Source organism: Typopeltis vanoorti, chromosome 5, assembly GCF_054136105.1.
Source record: "Typopeltis vanoorti isolate ZY-2024b chromosome 5, IOZ_Tvanoo_1.0, whole genome shotgun sequence".
Classification (NCBI taxonomy): Eukaryota; Metazoa; Arthropoda; class Arachnida; order Uropygi; family Thelyphonidae; genus Typopeltis; species Typopeltis vanoorti.
The window spans coordinates 50,327,386-50,351,319 of record NC_143553.1 but is presented as its reverse complement, the minus strand read 5'-3'; the positions used below and the strand labels follow the sequence as shown (position 1 = coordinate 50,351,319).

General features: G+C 34.9%; 1 protein-coding gene across 2 annotated transcripts in view; it reads right to left on the bottom strand.

The window, feature by feature from the left end:
* Window positions 1–23,934, bottom strand: part of LOC150106396 (protein SERAC1-like) — a 281,390-nt gene that overhangs the window by 130,004 nt on the left and 127,452 nt on the right. For both annotated transcript variants that reach the window (XM_090393115.1, XM_090393116.1), the window contains one exon: window positions 20,836–21,118. In XM_090393115.1, coding sequence (XP_090249241.1) covers window positions 20,836–21,118 — 283 coding nt within the window. The remainder of the gene's footprint in view (window positions 1–20,835; window positions 21,119–23,934) is intronic.

Sequence of the window (23,934 nt, the reverse complement as noted above, 5' to 3'; positions counted from 1 at the left end):
CAGTCTTATAACTCCCCAGATGATCACTTCATGGTTTCTTTTACTAACTGAAGGAAGATTTAACACTCCATTTATAATAACACTCTCTGATGAGATGATAAAATCCAAGACACCCTTAAATATTTATGTTGTGTGCTTTCTGTAACTCACATGTTGCCTCTAACCAGATAGTTCTTGAGTAGAGCCCAAGAAGTGTGGATCTCCATTCAATTCGGTAATAGTAAATCAAGGTGACGTGGAGAGCTTGCAGGATGATTTAAATAGACTGTCAGTATGGGAAAAAGATAATGGGTGTCAGTTTAATGTTGAGAAATGTAAAGTTATGAATTTTTATAATATAAAAATATATTATAAGCCATGTATCACACTGATGGCACTGTACTCAAGGAAATGGATGAAGCTAGAGATTTAGAGGGTGCAGTAGACAGAGAGTTAAAGTTTAGAGGACATATTGCTAAGGTAACCCACAAGATTACTTGGCTACCAAAGAACACATTGACATGTAGAGATAAGAAAATTGTTATTCCTCTTTATTAGGCCTTGATATGCCCACATATGGATTACTGTGCTGAAGTCTGGTCCCCTGGGTTTCTTAGGGGATGAGGATTCAAAGCTGAGTGACCAGGAAGGTGAATTGAATGTTCCCTATGAATGACAGATTGAGGGTGCGTAGATTGCAGAAGTTGGTTGATAGGGAAAAAAGAGGGGATATGATGGAAACATTTAAGTTGCTTAAAGGGTTTTATAGGACTGATGCAGGGGAAATGTTTCAGCACTTGGCTAGAGGGGCCAGAACAAGGGGGGTTATCCCTGAAAGTTGAATAAAGGTGTGGTTAGTAGGTGGTGTGAGGATCAGATTATTTACTTGGAGAGTTGTGAATGAGTTACCAGAGTCAATTGTGAATGCCTTGTCTGTTTATGGGTTCAAGAAGAGGTATGATAGATTGTGTGGAGAGATTGGGTCTCAATTTGAGTGATATTCCAACATATCATTTTATAAAGTTCAGGATTGAGTGTTGCATATATGGTTCATTTTTTTTAACAGTTTATTCATATCACGTATACAAATTATACATATTATATTATTCAACTTGTATAATTATGACAATATTTCACAATACAATTCAATGCACAGTACAATATTACAAAATAAAATTCAAGTATTACTATCATATTCTGTTGGTACTAACACTTATTTTGGCTATTATTTTTATTATGGTTAATAAAAAGTTTTCTCATATATGCAAGTAGAATATAATATATTTCGAATGGTTTCATAGTTATGATAAGTAACTGGTTTAGAGTAATGTAAGTTAGTTAATGCAAATATGTGTAACCAAAGGCCATAGCCATACTGGTTAGTAGAAAAGTAATTAGCTCAAAACTGCAGTCCCCGGACACTGAGAGTCCGGGGACTGCATTTAAGAGGGCTCCTTTACCAGTTATAATAATGTACATGTTAATATTTTAATACCTAATTGAATGAACCAGTTTGTAAATCAATACCTTAATTGGTTATGATATATGAGTTATAATGATCTCTTATATTATACATTTAAAGTAATTGTCAACATTGTTTATTCCCATAAGGTAGTTTCTCAATCTTTTTCTGAATACATATTCTGAGATTATAGATTTAATTTCATTTGGAAGTTTATTATAGCTGCTCGTCGCAATGTACTCGAAAGATTTATGAAAAATTTCTTTGTTAGCCTTAGGTACTTCCAGCGTGTTTCAACCGCAGCGCAGTCCATAGTCTACATTACATACCAAGAAACTTTCAGTGTTTCTTTTTACATATAACAGACAACCATAGAGATATAGTTTCTGAAATGGTAGAATATTATGAATGATATACAGATCATTGGTTGAATGTGCAAAGTCGGTAGTAGTTATGGCTCTAATTATTCTGTTTTGTATTCTTATTAATGGAAGCAGATTGTTATAATAGTCTCTGCCCCAACAGGTAATGCCATATTGCATTGAGGAATTTACCCAGGAATAGTATAAGCATCTTAAGAATGCTTAAGATGTTTATACTATTCAGCATTAAATGTTTATACCATTCAACCATATATGCAACATAGAGTGTTGCATAGATGGTTCATTTTATACATTAGATTTCAATAAAAACTTTTTAATAATATTTTTTACTCATATATTATGTATTTGGGGTGCTTAAAGGTCAAAGCTGTACAAATGAGAGGACACCCCCACATAGCCTATAAAGGAATGCAAAGAACCGACCAGGGCTTCTGACCTAATGTCCGATCTTCACTTTCTCATGGTGCGCCCTGTTAGGTATCTACCTGAATACTGAATGAACGAGGATGGGCTGGCAATTTGGGATTTAGCCGACCAATTTGTATTCTTATTGGCTTAAACCACAAATAAAATGATGGTACAACATGACAGAATTTCATGCTGAGGCATCACCTAGTTAAACAAGGGCCCTCACTGTTTATGCTAGGGAACCAGGGTGTACAGCAAAAAGTCAGTTACTGGAAGAAATCCTAAAATACACCCCAACTCAACATCACTAGAGTTCAAGAGTGGTACTATCAACATAAGAAGCTTGAATGGCAAAGAAATGGAATCAGCTGAGGAATTGGATAAGTACCAGATTGACATAATAGGGGTGACTGAAACAAGAAAACACAAAAACTGGTGAGATCTTTCTGAGAAATACAAAATGTTATATTCAGGCAATGACAATCAAGGAAAAGAAGGAGTAGCTATAGTATTCAACACTAAATATGAGGCTAATCTTCTTCAATGGCAGGCAATATCAAGTAGAGTGATGTAGGCAAATATCAGAATGGGAAACTGGACAGTGAGACTTATTTGTGCCTATGGTCCCAGAGAAGGTTCTAATAAGGTAGAAGTAGAGGCTTTAGCAAAAGCAAATGATTTAGATCCCTTGTTGGGGATCTAAATAGCAGAGTAGGAAATGACTGTCAGACATACAAAAATATTTTGGGAGAATTTGTAGAAAAGAGCAAAGCTAATAATAATGGTAAATATCTGCTGGATTTCTGCTCAAGATATGGACTGGTTATCACTAACACCATGTTCCAACATACAAATGTGCACAAATTCACATGGAGAGAAGAGGCTAGGAATAAGAAAAGACTCATTGATTATGTTATCGTTGAGAAGTGATATTTTCTCACTGATGCAGGACACCAGAGTGTACAGAGGATTTGAAATTGGAAGTGATCACCATTTAGTCTTGAGAAGGATAAAATTGAATTTCATATTGAAAAGAAGAACATGTAAGAAAGTTTTAAAGTGAATAAAAGTTCAGCAGCTCTCAGATATGAACTTTAGACTAAAATACATAAACATTATTCAAAATAAAAAAAAATGAAAGAGTTTGAGAATAGGAACCAAACCTTGGAGATACAGTGGCAAATTCTGAAGAAAACATTGATTCAGGAAGGATAAAAAAATCAGAACTCCATGGTGGACACAGGAAGTTAAAGAGGCAGTGAAGGAAAAGAAGAAAGCATATCAAAAGTTCCTGGCAAATAAGTCTGTTTGACCTCTTAGAGAATACAGAGACAAATGTAAGAAAGCTAAACTAGACAAATGTAAGAACATAGAAAATAAATATCAAGAAGGTGGCAAGATATTCTGGAGGTTGTTGAAAAAGCTCAGAAATGGAAGAAAGAGTGCTGTAAAAGGAATTAGAGATGATAAAGGTGACATGAAAATTGAAAAAAAAAAAAAGATATCCTTGATGTATGGAGTAATTACTTTGAAAAATTGCTAAATGAAACAAATAGTGATGACAACATAGTGGTTAAAAACACTGAACAGACATGCAAATCAGAAAACATATCCATACTTGAAGAGGAAAAAGCAATCAAAAGCCTGAAATGTGGAAAGGCAGCTGGAGTAAATGATATTTGAGCAGAAATGCTCAAGTATGAGGTATAAAAGTCTTACAGTGGCCGAAATGCATAGTGTAGCCACTGTAAGACTTTTATTACCCATATACAAAAGGGGAAATAAAACTGAATGTGAGAATAACAGAGGTATATCCCTACTGAGTGTTCCTTGTAAGATTTATGCAAGTATACTTGAAAAATGGTTGAGGATTGTGAAAGGGAAGATTGGATAAGAACAAGGTGGAGTCAGGCTGTCAGGATCTAATTTTCACTTTACAACAAATAGTTGAGAAGTCATATGAATATAACAAAGATTTATATTTAAGTTTTGTAGACCTGCAAAAGACATATGACATTATTCCAAGAGAAAAGCTATTCAAAACACTATGGTTATATGGTGTCAATGGGGGCATTACATCAAGCAATAGTTAGTCTTTATTTGAGTTGTAGTCAGCAGTTAGAATTGAAAGAAGTACAGGAAGATGGTTTAATGTTAAATCTGGTGTGAGACAAGGATGTACATTATCCCCTCTGTTATTCATTATCTATATGGATCACATTATGAATGAAAGTGGTATTAAACCTGATATCAAAATTGGAGATCTTAATCTCAGCTCTTTACTTTATGCAGATGATATTATACTTTTAAATAAATCCAGTATGTCTATAAGATTCCCTGACTAAATTGAAGCTGTTGTAATAAACTTGGTATGAAAATCAGCAACAACAAGACAATGAGTTATCATTCCTCTTTCTAAAGCCTTGATATGACCACCTCTAGATTACTGTGCTCAAGTTTGGTCACCTGGGTTATTAGGCAATGAGAAAATGGTGTAGAGGATCCAGAGGTAATTGACCAAGATGGTGAATGGTCTTGCAAAAGACCACTCACCATCTTGTTCACTTACCTCTGGTTGATAGGGGAAAAAAAGTGGGGGGAGATATGATAAAAATATTTAACTTAATTGAAGGATTTTACAGGATTAATACAGAGAAAATATTTTGTCACTTGGTTAGAGGGGACAGGACAAGAGGTCATCCCTGGAAACTGGGTAAGAGTGTGGTTAGGTAAAAGGTGTGAAGACTAGATTTTTTGCTTAGAGAGTTTTGAAAGAATAGAATGGGTTGCAAAAGTTGTGAATGCTTTGTCTGTGGTTTCAAGGAGAGGTATGACAGATACTGTGTTGACAGTTTGGTTCTCCCATGATGAATCTCAGGACTCCATGGAGGTGTTCATGCAAAAATAATAATACATTATATAATCCAGCATCGATACACATTATCTTCTGCCTACATTTCACTGCAGATATTCTCTGGCCAATTTGCCTATATGTGAGATGAAAAACCTGAATTTCCAGGAGAATAAAAAATCCTGATACCTCTTCATGAGGTTGGCTAACTCATTTTCAAACAAAAATGTTCATATAAAGATTTATGTCATCATACCAAGAACTGAACTCAGGTAGTTTCCAATCAAAGAGCATACTCTCACATCATTCTTCCAAATGAAACACTTTTCTATTCTATTAAGGCAATTAAAACAGCCTTAATGCCTGACAACAGATTTATTTCAATGACCTACTGGCTACACAAATGAAAAAACAGTTTGGCATTAAGAATAAATAAATAAATAATGATACATACGTCAATTTTTTAACAAGCTGTAACAATCAGTTCTCACTATAAAAAGTAGTGGCATCAATGCTATTTTAAAGAAAATTTACTCTAACAAATCTGCAATTAAATTAGTAAACAAAGAGAAAAATTACAATAACTCAAAACTGCATGAGGAATTTTGAGGCAATTCGTTGAAAAGCAGTATGATACAAGATGTGAAAGAAGCACACTACACAAAAATTGTCAATAAATAGTTTAATTCAGTAACAAATGGTACATGCAGACAATGGTCAAAAACAGCAGTTCAAAACGAGATTGTCAAAGTGCCTCAGTAAAGAACGTGGTCACTCCTCAAAGCAATGCAGCACTCACCATGATGTTTCATACTGTTTATGATGGTATATAGGAACTCAGTTGGCAATAACAATTATTGCACTTGCAGAGCTCTTTTAAGTCCTTCAAAGTTTTTTATTTTTATTTATATTTTGAGGGAAAGGGGTTTGAAAGCAGCAACACGTCTACTCAGAGCATCTCAGACATGTTCAACAGGATAAAGCTCAGGAGACATGACTGACCATTCCAAACATACAATAGTCCCTTCTTGAAAATATTGATCCAAGAACTTCACTCAATGAGGATGAGCATTATCATCTTGTATGATAAATGTCTTCTGCTTTACCCACATATGATGAACATAGGGGTCCAAAACTTTGTCTTGATAAGTTGTAGTATTCACGGTTCTTCTAGGAAATACATATAGGTGGTTGTGTCCACTCAATGAGATGCCTCACAAACTATCACACTCCCTCCACCATTAGTGTCCCTTTCACAGATATTAGAGGGATGATAACATGTCCCTGGTTCTCTCCTGATCAGAGCATGCCTAGTATCACTTTGTAGAGCAAACTGGGACTCATCTGTAAACAATCTGACCGCATCGATCTTTGGTCCAATTGATGTGAAGCCTGGCTCATTTTGATTGTCCTCTCTTGTGGCATGGGGATAGGGGCAGGCAGACTACTGCTTGCCTACTACTGACCACCTTTGTGAAGCCTTCTGCACTACCCTCACATCAGCTACAAGAACATTGGTATCTGATTCCAATTGATCAGGGGCTGATTTGGGGTAGAACTTCTGTTTTGTCAAGAAGATATTGGTAAAACACTGGTTTTAGCTTGTGGCCATCCTTCACTGTATTCCAGGATGCTGTTTGTGACTGTTGAAATTGGTTCCACAGTCTGTGGACCATGGAATGACTCACATGCAACCATCTGACTATCTCTACCTGACTTTGGCTGGCGTCTAGTTTTACAATGGCTCACCACCCAAATTCATCAGTTAAATGATGTCTTGCAGCCATATCTAAGAATTCTGATATAATGAAATGTCTTGTTCTCACTCTAGACACAAAATGGAAAAACCACTCCACAACACCTGCTTTTATGCCATAGTCATTTGCATATACACTGAAAGCATCACTCACTCATTTGTATGCAATAACCAGACTACTCAGCCTTACTTTTTTACATAATGTACCTGACTTTCATGTCCCCTCCCTGTATTATTGCAATTTTTCTCTTTGTTCCTTAATTTATGGAAACCGGTACCAATGTGGAGCAAACTACTCTTGTTTCCTAAGTGTGTGATGTCTGTTGCAGTGCAAGTTGACTGTATCTAGCTAGAAAATAAATGACAGATTTATTATTTTTTTTAATACAAATCCCAAACACAAGATATTTCAAAACTTAGAGCAAATTAGTGCATGTGTAGACAGAAATTAACAGAAAGAAGGAACCTATTTATATTATTTTTTGAATAACTGAGTTGTAGTCTTTTGGAGAACAAATAGGTGGCCTGAGTGGCAACGATGATAGTATCTCCACTTTCCAACTAAAGGGCTGTAGGTTTGAATCCTGCTACAGCATGGATAGCTGTGAAAGTCTTTAGGTGGCAGAAGTTTTCACTGACCAGTACAAGACCAAAACCACCATCACTATGTTTAAAGGAAGAGGTAGATTAAAAAATACCATGCTTGCTTTCTACAGTAGGAGTCTGAGATCACAGAACAGAAGTAGATGGAATGAAAAAGGAGGAGAAGGTAGGTCTGATGGATTTACAGTCAGATTACAATATGTATGGACATTATCACTGTCTGTATCTCCACAGTTAGCTATGGCAAGCACAGTTATAACAAATTTTAACAAAAACCAGCACCAGATCACCATAAGACAAAATGGTATTCTGTAGGAAATTCACTATAGCATATTATTTCAAAAAGCAAATTATTCCTGTGATCCATACAGATTTACAAATCATAAATCATTGTGCCATTCTGAACTTGAGAACAGTATTTTAAGGATGGATGGTTTCATATTTATACAGAGATGGCATTATGAAATACAGATACAATAAGAGTCAGACTTAACTGTAAGTATATAAAATCTGGAATTCACTTAGGATGGAAATATTTCTAACACATAGGAGAGGTTGGTTATATTCCTTACCAGCATAATCTTCATGAATGTTGTCAAATGCTTTGGTAGTGAAGATTACAGTCTCATTTCCTTGGAAAGTAATATAAGCGGCAGCACTAGTCATTGAAGCGTTTATTCAGTCTGTCATTTGCTAATGCAGTATTCATATGTAAAAGCAGTGCTTCTAGAGAACATAGGATTTTACTTTTAGCTGCTACATTAGCATAAGAATAAAATTCACTGACCTGTCTTCTGTTTCCAAGGCTGTTACTTGTCCTCATTGGTTTGCTGCTTCATTTGTAGCAGTGGGCTGTACATTTGCTACAGTCACAAATCATTGACAATAGGCAGAGGTAATGTGTTCAGGTGTCCAGCAAGAGATAAAAACAGCAAGATGTTATTGTGTTAAAATTAAAGAGGACCTAGCATTGCTATAGCAGAAATATAAATCTATCATATGTAAGATTTCAACAGACAGATTTCAACAGATATAAACTTATGTGAATTTTTTGAGAGCTAACTATTGTAAATGGCTCTCAAAGAGAAATTATATAAAAGCAGATTAGCTGATGACAGAGATTACCCATTTATGAGTGTTTGATTGTTTGCGTGTTTTCCAGATATATTATTTTTTATAAGAAGTGTACAGGGCAGTCCTTGGTTTACACCTCACTTCTGTTCTTCTTGAAAAAACAGGCGTAAACCGAACCCAATTTTAATGGGAGGTACAAAATTATGTTCCGTGCAGTCAAAAAATATGCACATGAAGTATGTGTAACATCATTATATTTAAAGCTTTGATAATACATACATATATATTTGTTAAAATAAAATTATTAATAACAAAAACAAAACAATTATATAAAAAAATATGAAACTTCGAAAAGATATTACATATTTCTATGTTGAAGTTCCTGGTTTCGGATCACCTGCATTTTTTTGAAAAAGATTCCAGTGTTAACTGCCTAGATTTTCTTTTTCTTTCTTTAAGAAGTTCAGTGTAAGGTTGAATAGATGCAATTACACTCCTTTTTACGTTCGCACTCCGTTCCCAATCATAGTCCATTTCGCAGAGTTCGTTAGTCAATGTCTCTATGCTTGCAAGGATACGCTGTAAATTGGCCATTTTTATATCTCTCAGAGGACCTTCTTTGTTTTCTTTCTCCTCCTTTGGATGTTGACTTAATTGTTCGGCTAATTCTTTTAAGTCTTCATTGGAAAGCGGTTTATCATGGCTCTAAGACTTCTGACACATCTTCAGCTGTAATATCATCCAATCCCAACTCTCATGCAAGCTTGGTAACGTCTTCAATAACATTCTCCTCTTGCTCTAATTCCTCGAAGTCATGTATAAATGCTGGAAGAAGTTTTTGCCATGCTCCTTTTAAACACTTTGCTGACACTTCGTTCCAAGCTGCCTTGATGTTGTTAATGCATTCAAAATATCGAATGACTGCCAATAGTCTTTAATAGTTTTTCCTGAAGTGTCCGAGACTCTTACCATTTCCATAAATGTTATATGGAGGTAATAGGCTTTGAAGATTGATATAATCCCTTGATCCATCAGTTGCAAAAGCAATGTTTGGGGGCATGTAAACAACCTTGACATCCAATGGTGTTCTTACTTCAGCAAGGTTTTGAGGATGTCCAGGGGCTTTAGTCAAGAGAAGCAATGCCTTGGCTGGCAAATCATTTTCTTTACAGAAGCAAAGCACAGTAGGACAAAAATAATTTGTGTAGCAATCTATAAAAATGTCTTGTGTAACCAAAGCTTTCTTGTTCCATTTCCAATAGACCAATAGACTGGCAGCATGGCTTTTAGACCCTTGAAGGCATGTGGTGTCTGTGAATGGTACACCAACATTGGTTTAAACTTCAAAGTTCCGGAGACATTTGCACCCAACAAAAGCGTAAGTCTATCTTTTGCAGCTTTAAAACCTGGAGCAGAACGTTTTTCACAGGAAATAAAGGTGCATGATGGCAATTTTTTCTAGTAGAGTCCAGTCTCATCAACATTAAACATGAGATCAGAAAGATAACTTCCTTGTTCTACACAGTCTTGAAATTCTTTAGGAAAAGCAACCGCTGCCACAACATCTGCACTTGCTGTCTCACCACATAATTTGACACTATGGCACTTACTTCGAGACTTAAATCTCATGAACCAATCTTTGCTTCCTAAAAATGTATCTTTGCCTCCATCCATCTTTTTAAGATCCTCAAAACTTGTTTTTGCTTTCTCAGTTATAACAGCCTGCATCAGAGGAATGTTTTCTGATTCAAGTCATCCACCCATAATGATGATAATTTTTCCATTTTTTCATGAAGTTTACCCCTGCTATAACTTACATGTTTTGCATTTAGTACTGCCGTAGATTGTTGTGCAGAATGTTTTATTCAATCTGCATTTTTCATAATTGTAGTAGCAGTCGATGGAGGTAAGTTCATACTTCTAAGACATTTGCACGTGTCTGCCCATCTTCCATTCTTTGAATCACCTTCATCTTCTTTTCAAGTGTGATCGATTTCCGTGCCTTCTTAACACCAAGTTCTGCTAACTTTTCTGCACTTCTTTTATCAGACATGGTATGTAATTATGTACTTGATCAATTTAAATATGTACATATATAAAAAAATTTAAATAGAAAAATTAGGTAGATTCAACAGTAAAACTAGGTTTGATACATATACGTCGTAGTAGCTCGGTAAACATTCAAACCCTAGAGTGCCTGCTAGCATCGTTTCTCAGTCAGACCACACTACAGTAAGAAAGCACACAAGGCATCCGGTGTTATTGTGAATTGCCGTAAATTGAACCATCATAAACTGAGGGCTGCCTGTATATGGTATTGTACAACATTGCACATGCATTCTTCCTGCACCGAGTTCAAATGTGTTTCATTCATAGAGTGAAAGATTTGTGGAAGGAAAGTAAAACAAGTGAGTATGTGTGTCAAAAGTTGTTTCGAGAGCGAGTGTCAGAAGTATGGTGAGAGTAAGTAAAATTATAGCAGTGAGATGAATGATAAAGACAAGAAAATGCAAGTGTGAATCATGGTGAAGTTGTTCCAAGCATTGGAAATGAGAGAGAGTGCATGCAGTATAAGATAACAAAAATGGAACATTGGAAAATGAAGAGAACAACCAAATGATAATAAGAGACGGCACATGTACATGGAGGTTCTCACAGAACAAACATTGAGACAGAATGGCTAGAGAAATGCCAACCAGGTAGTATGGCATGGAAGCAAAAGAAAGATGCAAAGGGGAAGAAAGCAGAGTATGAAAAAGGGAAAAATAAGGATCAAATTTTGAATGGCGATTCCATGATAAGAGGAGTGTTTGAGGTGAGCATGACAAAATCATGTGTAACAATAATGATCTTAACAGCCAGCGAGTGCAGTATGTGTGAAAGTTTGCAAGTGTAGGAAACTAGAATGTTTGGGGGATGGGTAGAAGTGAATGTATGTCCAGGCAACCTTGAAATACGAAAATGGGACAGTGATCACATGATGCTGAATGTAGTCCCCCACCCAAGTTTCTTAAATTTACTTAGTGAGAATATCAACATAAGACATAAGGGAAGTTGTGAAAAGAAGCAATTATTGCAGTTTATGTATACTAATGCCAGAAGTATTTGAAGTACAAGTGAGAAGCTTTCATCAGCAGTTAGTTCACCTTATCCAAAAGTTACATGCATTAGTGAGACTTGGTTCATGGAAGATGATAAAGTCATAGGGTAAGAATGCATATAGTATTTTCAGACAGTGTTAATCATGAGATAGAAGTATAGGAGAACAGGGATGCAGAAAGTAGTACATTTCAGGATATCTGGGGTGTGTGAGATAGAGGCAAACAGAATATATAGTTGGTTGCTGCTATAGGCCATGGGGTATAAAGGAGAATGTAAATAGCATACATCAGAAAATTAGAGCAATAAGTGCAATAAGTCGAATAAATATTATGGGGGGACAAAGACTGGAAGAAGGAATGGTCACAAGGAGGGAAGGAAATAGAATTTAAATAGCTACTAAGAGATAAGTAGATGATATTTCATCTACTTCCAACATCTTTCTTTAAATCCAGAGTAATTTAATAATAAGGTGGTACACCTTTTGGCAACTCGCATAGGTAAATATGACCTCTCCATTGCTTCTGCCTTAGTATCACCACTTCTGGATCTGTGTCCCACTGACAAGACCTCAATAAAGGTCAAAACTGGTCTGGGTAGTGGCCCTTCCCTTAATGCATAGCATTATATGTGTCTCCAAGGAGATGTGCTTTACATTATGGGAGATACCGAGACAAGGAGTGATGAGAGCTTGGTCCACCTTTACTACGAGTTGTCTCAGTCCTGAAGATACTTCAGGTGCAAATTTTGTTTGCTTACACTTGGATAAAGGATTAAACTAAATTTATCTTAGTACTTGTTGTTCTGATTTTTTAAATTATACATCAATGATATAGTACGTGATTTATAGAGAAATATTCAGCTGTTTGCTGATGATACAAGTTGGGAAAAGCAACTGCTAATGAAGAATATGTAGATATCCTGCAGGTTGACTTAAATAAACTGACATTTGGGGCAAAGGTAAATATGGCTGTCAGTTTAACATGTTTAAGTATAAGGTGATGCACTTTGGGATGAATATATCATGATCTGCGATCTGAATATGGGGCCAGGGATGTGGGAATTAATGTGAAAAGGAAGCTTATCATCGTTGGTTTCATGATATGTACTCTAATGGTATTTACAGGCTACAAAGACGGCACCACATGACTAAGTTGACATTATTAATAATCTCCTATCAACAATTTTCCACAGCACTTCAATATTGTGCTATCTTACATTTCGTTATTCTAAAGCATTTCTAACTGAATCAATCCACCTAGACCTTGGTCTTCCTCTGAGTTTTTTTTTTTTTTTTTTTCATATACAGCTAGTTTAATGTTTTTGTTAATTTCTCCTTTATTCCATATAAATTTATTCAACTGGCTCCCCACCATACCAGCTTCGCTTATTCATTTCCAAATTTAATTTGCCATTTTAACTAAAACTGTCTAAATAGCAGAAATATTTTACTTGGTCTACAGGTTCTTCATTTAGAATGCAGTGGAAGCGCTTCATGTTCCTGCCTATTTTCATAGTTTGGGTCCTTTTATTTCTGATTTTCATGCCAAATTTGTGGCAGTTATTCAATTCATTTAAAGGATCCTGTAGACTTGTACTGGATGTGTTCAGGAGTACATCATCATCTACATAAAGCAAAGAGCTAAGTAGTTTGATATCTCCAATTTAATATCAGGTTTAATGCCATTTTCTTTCAAAACATGATCCATATAGATGATGAATAAGAGCACAGATAATGTTCATCTTGTCTTACCCCTGATTTTACATCGAACCATCTATCTTCCTGTATTTCCTTGAATTCTAATTGCTTACAACTTAAATATAGATTATGTATTGCTCTCTATAATGGTACATTTACCCTATATAATTAAGGCATTTTGAAAAGCTTTTCTCTGGCCATCTTATCATATGCCTTTTCCAGATCTACAAAGTTAAGATCCTTGTCATATTCGCATAATTTTGTAACTATAGTGAAAATCTGATCTCAATAACTTCTATTTTGTCTGAATTCAGCTCGTTCTTCTCCAAGTTTCTCTTCTACAATTTTTCTTAACCTCTTTGCATAAATCTTATTTGGAGCAGTTAGTGGAGAAATTCCTCTGTAATTCCCACATTCTTCAGATCTCACAAATTTTTTTTTTTTTTTTTTTAGATGGGTACTATAAGAGCTCTACTACAATAATCTGGAATTTGTCCTTCTGATGAGGCCCTTTGATTATATAGGGTAGGCATTGGAAAACTTTTATACTTCCATATTTGAAATGTAAGAAATGAAAGTGAGCTGAAGTTTGGAGGACTTTATGAAAAGTGGCCAAAACAGACAGATTAAGCTGCTGTTGAGAAACACACTGTTAAGCAGGTACAGATGTTATTATTTAACTTTATAAGGCTTTAATAAGGCATCTGGTACATGCAAATCTGGCCACCTGGATTAACTGGTATGAAGTGGTGGAGAGGATTCAGGGGAAAGTGACTAAGATTAGTCGCAGGTTTATGGACTTCAAAAACAAGCTAACAGGTGTATAAGTGGGGACATGATACAGTATATAAATTATTAAAAGGTTTTATAGGACTGACAATGAAGACTTTTTTCAATATGTCTTCATTGAAAAATTTATGGGAGATTTTCCATGGACGACACTTTGTTGTCCCTGGAAAATCTATCAGTGAACAAATTCAAGGAGAGGTATGATATGTACTGTGTGAGCAACAGTTAAGCTGGCTTCCCATGATGAGTGTCTGACTTCACAAAGATATCTGAGAAATAATGGCACAATTAATAATACTACTTCTCTTAATTAAAAAAATAAAAAATAAGACAAAGCAGAAGGAAAATAATGCATGTCCAGCATCTGTGACTACTCAGCACAGATATGTTAGATAGTTGAGTGAGAGAGAGAGAGAGAGAGAGAGAGAAATCATATGTAGAAATAAAGAAGTAATCGTTGAATTGTATAATTCAACAATAACTTCAACAAGGCCTCACATGGATTATTATGCAAAGATTTGATCACATTGTTTTCATGGTGATGAGGATATATTACAAAGGGTGCAGGGATGATTCATTAAGGCAGTAAGTGGTCTTTGGAATGTAGGATATGAAGACAGACAGGGGAAATGAAATTTGCAAGCCTTGTGAATATCAGGAGGAGAGGGGATATGCTTGAGTTTTTTTTTTTTTTAGTCCCACTCACGAAAGGATTATTTGTAAACCTATAGTACATTCATACCAAGGGTGGTATGAATGTACTATAGGTTTACATATATTTTACATTTTTGATTGCACTTCTTCAATCAGTAGATTTGCTACAATTTAACAGTTTAGGCTTCTAGAGTTATTCCGTCTTGTCACTACAATCATTAAATTTTATTTTACAATCATTATACCAAACCCATCCACTATAAAAATCTAATGAAACGTTCCAGTCATAATACTATTTTAAACAAAATTTACTATATTATACTTGGCAAGAAATTATATTCTTGTATAGTATAATATAGTATACACTGAACATGTATATATCAGAAATACCTCCAACATTTTATTGATATATTTTTTTTAATGTAAGGAGAGCCCATTCATTAAAGGTTTGTCAACTCATAGTAACACAGATAGAGAAGAAGGCACTTATTCAACTTTCACTTGAAGATATGGGCACTGTTGTGCTCTTTGGTAAACACATATGGTCGGAGATAGTTCCAGAGGGCAACAGTGTAAAGGAATGAAGAAGAGAAATTTATTGTCGATTTGGAGTTGAATGAGAGCACACTGAATGGCTGTTTGCATGTATTTGGCTGGTTTAGAAGAAGTGTGTGTGTGGAGGGGGGGGGGTTATTGATGCCAATTCTGATGAACAGCAGTCATGAATTATTTATAGAAGATGCAAGCAACAGAAACTCAATGCTTGTTTGAAAGTGAGAGGATTTTATTAGTGAGAAGTCATTAATTAATCTAATTGCTCTTTTCTTAGTGGCACTATCCCAGATGTGAGAACAATATTCAATGGTCAGATAGATTTGTATAGGGTTAAGAGCTGTTTGGAGTTAAACTAAACACTTCGAGCAAAAGAGAAAAACCAAATTTTTTGGATGAAGAGGAGGCAATATTTGTAATATGTTTGTGCCAAGAGAGATTTGAGATTAAAATTATTGTAACACATGCAGAGAAGATGAAAGAAATAAGAAAAGTCTCAATGGCTATGTCATTCTTTATAGTGATCTTCATGCTGGTTCAGGATACAACAGTTACAGAGGATATGAAATTGGAAGTGACCATCACTTAGTTCTAATTAGGATAAAAATGAATATCAAATTTAAAAGACCAGTATGTAAGATAGTTTTAAAAAGAACTAAAGTGGAACAGTAAACCACAGACTCAACTATAGACACATTACTGAATAAAAATTGAAACAGTTCGAAAACAAGAACTAAACCTTCAATGCTGATAAAACATTGATTGACTTGCTAAGGAGGTATGTAATGAAGTTGTCTGCAAGTATAGAAAAATAAGGCCACTACAGTGGAAACAAAATGTTAAAGAACCAGTCATTGACAAGAAGGAAGCATATTGAATATTCCTAGCAAATAAGTCAACAGACACCCTAAAAAAAGTAACACAAATAACTGATGTGTAAAGTAGCTAAACAAAAGTAGGTAAACATCTGGAAGGAGGCAAAATGTACTAGAGGCTACCAAAAAAAAAAAAAAACTAAGAAATGGAGAAAAGGAATCAAAAAAAAGTAGAGCTCTCATAGCACCCATCCATAAAAAAACACAATAAAGCTGAATGTGAGAATTACAGAGGAATTTCTCTACTAAGTTTTCCATGTGACATTTATGAGAGTATAATTGAAAACAGGTTGAGAAAAATTGTGGAAGAGAAACTTGAAGAACAAGCTGGGTTCAGTCTAAATACAGGTTATCAACATCAGATTTTCACTTAACAAATAGTTGAGAAATCATGGCAATGCAACAACAATCTGCACTTAAGTTTTGTAGATGAAGAAAAGGCATACGAGAAAAGTAGAGAAAAGCTTTTCAAAACACTACAAGTTATATGGAGAAAATGGATCATTATACAGAGCAATGCATAGTCTATATTTAAGTTATAAGCAGTGGGACTTGAAGGAAATACAGGAAGATGTTTTGATATAAAAACAGGGATAAGACAAGGATGTACATTATCCCCACTCTACATGGATTGCTTTAAGAAAAATAGTGGAATTAAACCTGATATTAGAATCAGAGATCATAACTTAGCTCTTTGCTAAGTTTTAAAAGATGTTGTACTCCGTAAAGATGTCTACTGCAAGTCTCTAGGATTCTCTAACCAAAATGAATTACAGCTGTTACAAATTTAGCATGAAAGTCAGCAATAAAAAGACCAAAACTATAAAAATAAGCAGAAACTTTGAAAACTTCAGATGTATTCTCAATGGAGAATCTATACAACAGAATCAATGGAGAATCTATATTTCAGTTTAGGCAAATTTTAGTTAAGATGGCAAATTAAATTTGGAAATGTACAGAAGAATAAGCAAAACTAGTATGGCAGGGAGCAAACTGAATAAATTTATATGGAATAAGAGATAAATTAGCTAAACCCGCTAACTAGCAGTATATAAGACAGTGTTCAAACCAGTTTTAAGTTATGGATATGAGAGTTGGGTTATAGAAATAAAGCACTTGATCAAAGATTAGAAACCAGAGATATGAGATTTCCAAGAAAAATTAAGAGCCTGAAGCAATGGCATCAATGGCAGAATCATATTAAAAATGAAGTAATTAGGAAGGAAGGAACTTGACATTGTTTGCATTCAAGAATGTGTGATCAGGACTAACATAAGATGGTACAATCACTTAAACAGAATGGGAGAAGAGAGGTTAGCTAAACAGGTGTTTTATGCAAAGATGGTGATAAAAATTCAGAGGTGAATTTTTATCACCTCTTCTAGTGGTGATAAAAATGAATCAATTCACCTAGAATTGGATTCTAAATGAATCCAATTCTAGGTGAATTGATTCATTTAGAAGTGTCTAAGAAGACCAAAATGTTAGATACATCAATATTGGAGTGCTGACAAATAACAGAATAATTTGTAAGAAAATTGTTGATATGAGATTAATGATAATGTGAATTTAATCATGTAGTGCTGTCATAGTAGGCTGAATATCTCTTGAGGGTAAATATCAGGAAATTGATATTATCTCAAGAATGGTAGATCTCATCATGAATAGAGATTTGCCAAACATAAGAAGAGGGTACTCTTTTTGCAGAAAATAAAGCAGAGCTGTGTTTTTCTTACATCGAAGTTGACAAGGTTATGTAAAACACGTTGGCGAATGTTTTGAAGATCAGAATTTATGGTAGTAGTAGAGGCTAAGGTTCTGCAGGTTGCAGTGATTTGTACTTGACAACGTTTGTCAAAGTAAAGAGTACTGTAATGTGCTATCATCAGCAAAACTGTGTACTCAATTGGTCAACTGCAATAGATTTCTTCTACTGCAGTACTCCCTGTTCTTTTTATATATATAAAACTGCTTTGGAAATATCAAAGACAATCACTTAAGATTCACCAAATTTTCTATGGTGTTTGTCCAAGATGGGATAGAAAACATAAGTAGATCCCCTGTTGAATGGCAGTGATGACAGAATTTATATTAGCCGTCAATTATTAGTTAAGAGCTTTCAAAGATAGTATAGGAGATGGATGATGATGGTTCTTTCCATTACTTAGAAAGAACTGAGGTGAGGGAAACTGGATGGTAGCTTGGAGATAAAGATTTATCACTCTTCTTAGGAATAGGATGCATGCGGGGTGATTTCCAAACTATAGAATAGAATAGATACCAGTGGAATAAGAGAGTGTAAAAAGATGACATAGAGTGGGAGTCAACTCTAGAACACAAACTGTTATAACAATCATAGAAATGACATCAGGGCCAGGAAACTTATGGTATCCAATTCGTACAAGAATTTTCTGATCTCTTTCTAGTGAAAGGTCAAATGAGGCATTGAATGCTGAGTGTTTGGAATGGTTGTGGAACATTTAACACAATCAGTTATGCAAGGATTGGAGAAGAAGTAGGAAGCTAGAGGGTTGGTTTTTTTTGTAGGTAATAATTAAATAGTAACATTTGGGTGTAGTAGTGAACAGAAGTTATGGCAAGAGCTTTGGCTAGAGACTAGAAGATATGACTTGTTTTTTGGGCAAGATGCAAGTTTCCTGCTTTTTTTTTTTTTTTTTTTTTTTTTTGCTCTCTCAAAGTCAGTTTTCAACATCTTGATAGTTTTCTTACAACTGTTCTGGGCTTTGGTGTAAGCAGTATAGAAAGATGGAGTTTTGGATGTCAGCCTGTATAGTACACTTGGCTCTTCTCTAGAACTGCATCAGCTTGGCATATACCTATGGAAGAACAGGGATTCAATATTGGCTGGGAATTTTGGTTGGAGCAGGGAATGTTTCCATGTCAATAAGAATTATTTAAATGATTCATTCAGCACATAAATTTGGTTGTGTTGTTTGCTTATGCTTGGGAGTAAAGGATTAAAACAATAATGTAATTTCTTTTCATGTATAATATACTTTGTAGCAGAGTGGTGAAACTTTTGAAAATGTACTATAGTATATATACTTGTAACCCTTTAGCATCCTGTAGTGCAAGTTGACTGCATCATAATATATATACAGTCTTGCCATAAATACTGTTACAACTTCTGCACAGCTCTGCACTACCCACAGAATTGCACAGGCCTGGTTCTGTTAGTGACACTATGTGCAGCCAACATTCACATGTTTATTAGTAGAGAGAGAAAGTTGTCTAGTTGTATGGGTTAATATGCAGTGAGGAGATTATGAAAACTGCATAGCTGTAATAGTACTTCACAAGGTTGGAATGGAGCCACTTGTTATTATCAGCATGCTAAAAACACTCGGGTTCAGTAGGATGTTTGTGCATCGGACTATTAACCATTTTAATGATACGGAAGATGTATCCGACTGCCAAAGATAAGGTTTGACCACACTGTGTTAGGACACAACAGCTTGTGAGAGCTGTGAAGGCATACCTCCACCATAATCCTGTGAGAATGCAGAAAGTGATGTTGCTAGAGATTAATGTTTCATGGAAATAATGCCACATGTATTAACTGATGACCTGGGGGTGAGAACCTATCGTCGTTCTACTGGACACTTCCTAACACAACTTATGTGGCAGATGGTGATAAAATCAAAGGCAGTACACGAACAGACACAGAGATAGTTTCTTCACAGATAGGAAGACTTTCACCACTGAAGAGTCATTTAACTGCTAAAATGATTAGGTATATGCCCGGATGGTCATCATATACCTAATCATATACACAGCATGTGCCATAGCACCCAGGATTCAGAGAGGTAATTGCCCCACATCAGTGATGATTTTACTTACGGGGGAGGGATTTCCAAGTTGCATTTCTGCAAGAAAAGGGTCAAAACCTCTGCCAAAGTGTATCAAGACACCATGCTGGAACCTGTGGTATGGCCCCTGAACAACATCTTGTTTCATGGTAGGCAGTGGACCTTCCAATAGGACTCAGTCCCCTGCACACAGGGCAAGGACCATACAATAGTGGTTGCAGGCGAATGTGCCTGACCACATATCACCATCTGATTGGCTGTGGAAGTCCCAATCTGAATACATTAGACTGCAAATTGTGGTTGGAACTTGAGATCTCTCTTGAGTAGCCTGCAAGAAATGACATCCCAGCATTGCCAGCCCAAAGGTGAATTTGGAGTGAGCAGTGGCAGCATTTGGATTTGTGTGCTGCCATCGATATGTCGCCTCCCAGACTTTGGGCATGCGTGAAGGCAAATGAGGGACATTTCGAGCATTGAGTGCTGCTACATGTACGTTATACATGTGGTTTGTATGTGCTGAAAGCTGTAAATGATTTATTGAGAGATTAATGGTTTATGAACTATTCAAGTTGTAACAGTATTTATGACTAGACTAAGTGTATGTATACATATCATAACAATTTTAAAAGTACTACTGTTTTGATGGTCAAAACATTCCTCTTTTATTTTGTTATCTGGTTCAAGATAGCAGATGAAAGAAAATTACTATAAGGAATGTTACATTCAAATATTATCATGCCAGAAAAAAAGTGATTAAAATTTTTTCTTTCTCTTTGTATTATGTTTTTAATCAAGCAAATAAAAAATAAAAGTAAGTCTACCTGCCATATATAAATGCCAGTGAAGACTCTCTTCAATGGCTAGATTTCCAATTATTTGAGAAATGATGATCTGAAGTTCTATATTATCTCTATGTTTCATGTGAATTTTGTGTAACAGCTGAAGAACCCCTTTTTCAACCATGGCTGTTCGATGATTAGGGATAGACGAATGACTAAGAAGTGCCTGAAGACACAATCGTTCTACCATTTCTGGATTCATTCTTCTTGGACGATAATTACTCCCAATATCTTCTGAACCTTCTCCACCAAAACAATAACATCCCTGAAATAAGCCTTTGTTATTTTTTTTTTTTTTTTATAATTCTTAATTATCACCTTCCAGTAAACACAACTAATTAATTTACATACATAATTTACATAATATAGCATTGGAAAACAAGATTGGTGCAATAAAAAAGAAAAATGTCATATATTTTTGAAATTTTGTTTTAATTCCAAATAGCTCCTGCCACTGTTTTCAAGAACTGCGAACCAAGAGAAACCAACCAGCTTCTTTTTGCACTGAGACTGCACATGAATGAATCTCTGCAGCAAACATAGAATGTCTAAAGAGCTGGCAGTAATAGCAGACTGGACACCTGGAATGAAACTTTTGTGCAAATTTCTTCATTATTGTAGAAAGTAATCAGTATTATAACATAGAATAAAAGCAAAAGGCTATTTTTCTGGCAACCTTAATAATAATGAAGGGGATACAAATCCTTTGATGTTTATCTGCCAGTAAGCGAAACTCTAAGAACCTAGGACTAAGATCTATGAGTTTCATACCGAAAAACTATCAGCAAATCCACGTGTAAGTAACCACTTGGTAGTACAACACCAAGGCAACTCGTATCAAAGGTGGAGCAATATCCCTCACTATCCTTGATATTTTCTCATAATGTAAAAACACAGCCCCTAGGCCTGTATATTATAACATATTATAACATACATATTATAATAAAAGCCTTTTGGCTTTTATTCTATGTTATAATATACAGGCACACCATTATGGCATTCATATAGTGAAGGTATGTAAGTTCTTTTCACTTAAACCTTGTTATCTTCCAGGTCTACCTACTCACTGATGAGACCTCAAAAAAGGTTGAAACCGGTCTGGGTAGTGACCTCTCCTCATAATGTAATTAGAGTATTACATCCCCTAGGGGCTGTGTTTTTACATTATGAGAAAATATCAAGGATAGTGAGGGAGCTTGCTCCACCTTTGATACGAGTTGCCTTGGTGTTGTACTACCAAGTGGTTACTTACACTTGGATTTGCCGATAGTTTTTTCGGTATGAAACTCATAGTTCTTAGAGTTTCGCATACTAGTAGATAAACATCAAAGGATTTGTATCCTCTTCATTATTAGTAATCAGTATTGTTTTGATTTCTGATTCTTTAAGTGAATTTTTGTTTTTTTCTCTCTCTTTGCTTCAGAAGAATTTTTCATCTTCCATTCTGTACTTAGTCACTTAGTTTTGTGATCATATTTAACACATTCACATCCAGGCAATTGGCACTCTTGCCATCACCCTAACCATCTGGCAAGGTAAGAGAAAATACTGTGCCCCACAAAACTTCATGCTCGTCTTTTTACAAATGTACCATGTATTGTGATGGTTCTTTGATTGTAACAAATTCCACATAGAAGTGTAGGGGGGGGGAAATTAATGCATTTATTTTAGGATATATTAGAAAACAATAACTAAGAAGAATGATAAATTTGGTTGGTATATTTGAATTACTGAAAGGTGTAATTCAAAGATGTGAATTATAATTAATAAGCCATGTTGAGAATGAGAAATGCAAAGGAAAGAACAAGTGAGAGTAAAAATATTTTCATCAATGGCAAACAAATGATTAATAATTAACATTTGTGATATTATATGCAGGGCTGCATTTATACTTTTGGAGGCCCTAGGCGCAACATCATTATTAGGCCTCAAAAATAAACATTTTCTTAGTTTATTGAAAATAAAAGTCAGCATTTCCATAATAACTCATTTTAATAACACAATGCAACATTGGTATACATATATTTACATTTTAAAAAAAAAGTATAAAAATAAATCAGTTCAAATTTAAATAAAAAAATTAATAACTAAAAGTTATTTTTTTCTGGCTTTGGTTTTAGCAAATATATCTATAATGTCATCATAATTAATTGAGTCCATTATTTGATTCAATGCATAATAACGACTGGTCACTTGTTTTGTTTTGGTGCAAGTTGCTTCTTAAATAATTTTTTATTTGTTTCAATACTGAAAATGAGCGTCCAGCACTTGCATTTGAAATAGGCATCGTCAAAAATATTTTTAAAACTCTTTCTACGTTCGGAAAAGTAGACCTTAACCCCATTGTTTATAAATTTGTACATATTTTTAATTGAAGAATTTTCTTCCTTTATCATTATTAAAAATTGCTTAACTTCATCAGTAAATTTTTCTGGATCAATATCAGTCCCATAAGTTTGTAAAATTTTAGTAAAATACTAGTCCTGTACTTGTCTTGATCTATATCTTTCTTCAAAAAAATGTCAAACAAATCTAATATGTCGAAATAGCTTTTTGTTCTTTCATTAATTTTCAAAATTAGCTTATCGCAAATGACATTAAAAGTGTTCACAGCGAACTTTTCTTTCCCATGTAATATAATCTCATTGTTAGATTGTGAAACTTCGTCACTCTTTTTTTTCGTTTTTTAACTCTTTCCTTTTCATCTTTAAATTTTGTCTCATCTGTTAATAAATTGACTTCTTCATTTACAGCAGCAAAACTATTTCTTATATCTAAAATAAAACTAACTAAAGACTGTAAAAATTATTACCTAAAAACAAATCCATATCGGGATCTTGTGGAGATTTACTAGTAGCATGAATTCTTTGTAAAATTTTGTCCCACACAACTGTTAAAATTGCTGTTTCTAGTTTGTCAAAATGTTCAGTCAATGATGAGTTCTCTAATTTAGAAATAGGTTTTTCATGGGGAGAAATGGATAGTTCAAGTAATGCGTCTTTAATTTGTTTATATCCATGTTTCAAAGCCAATATAGCGTCAGCTCTTGTGGACCACCTCGTTTCACTTAATCTTTTAACT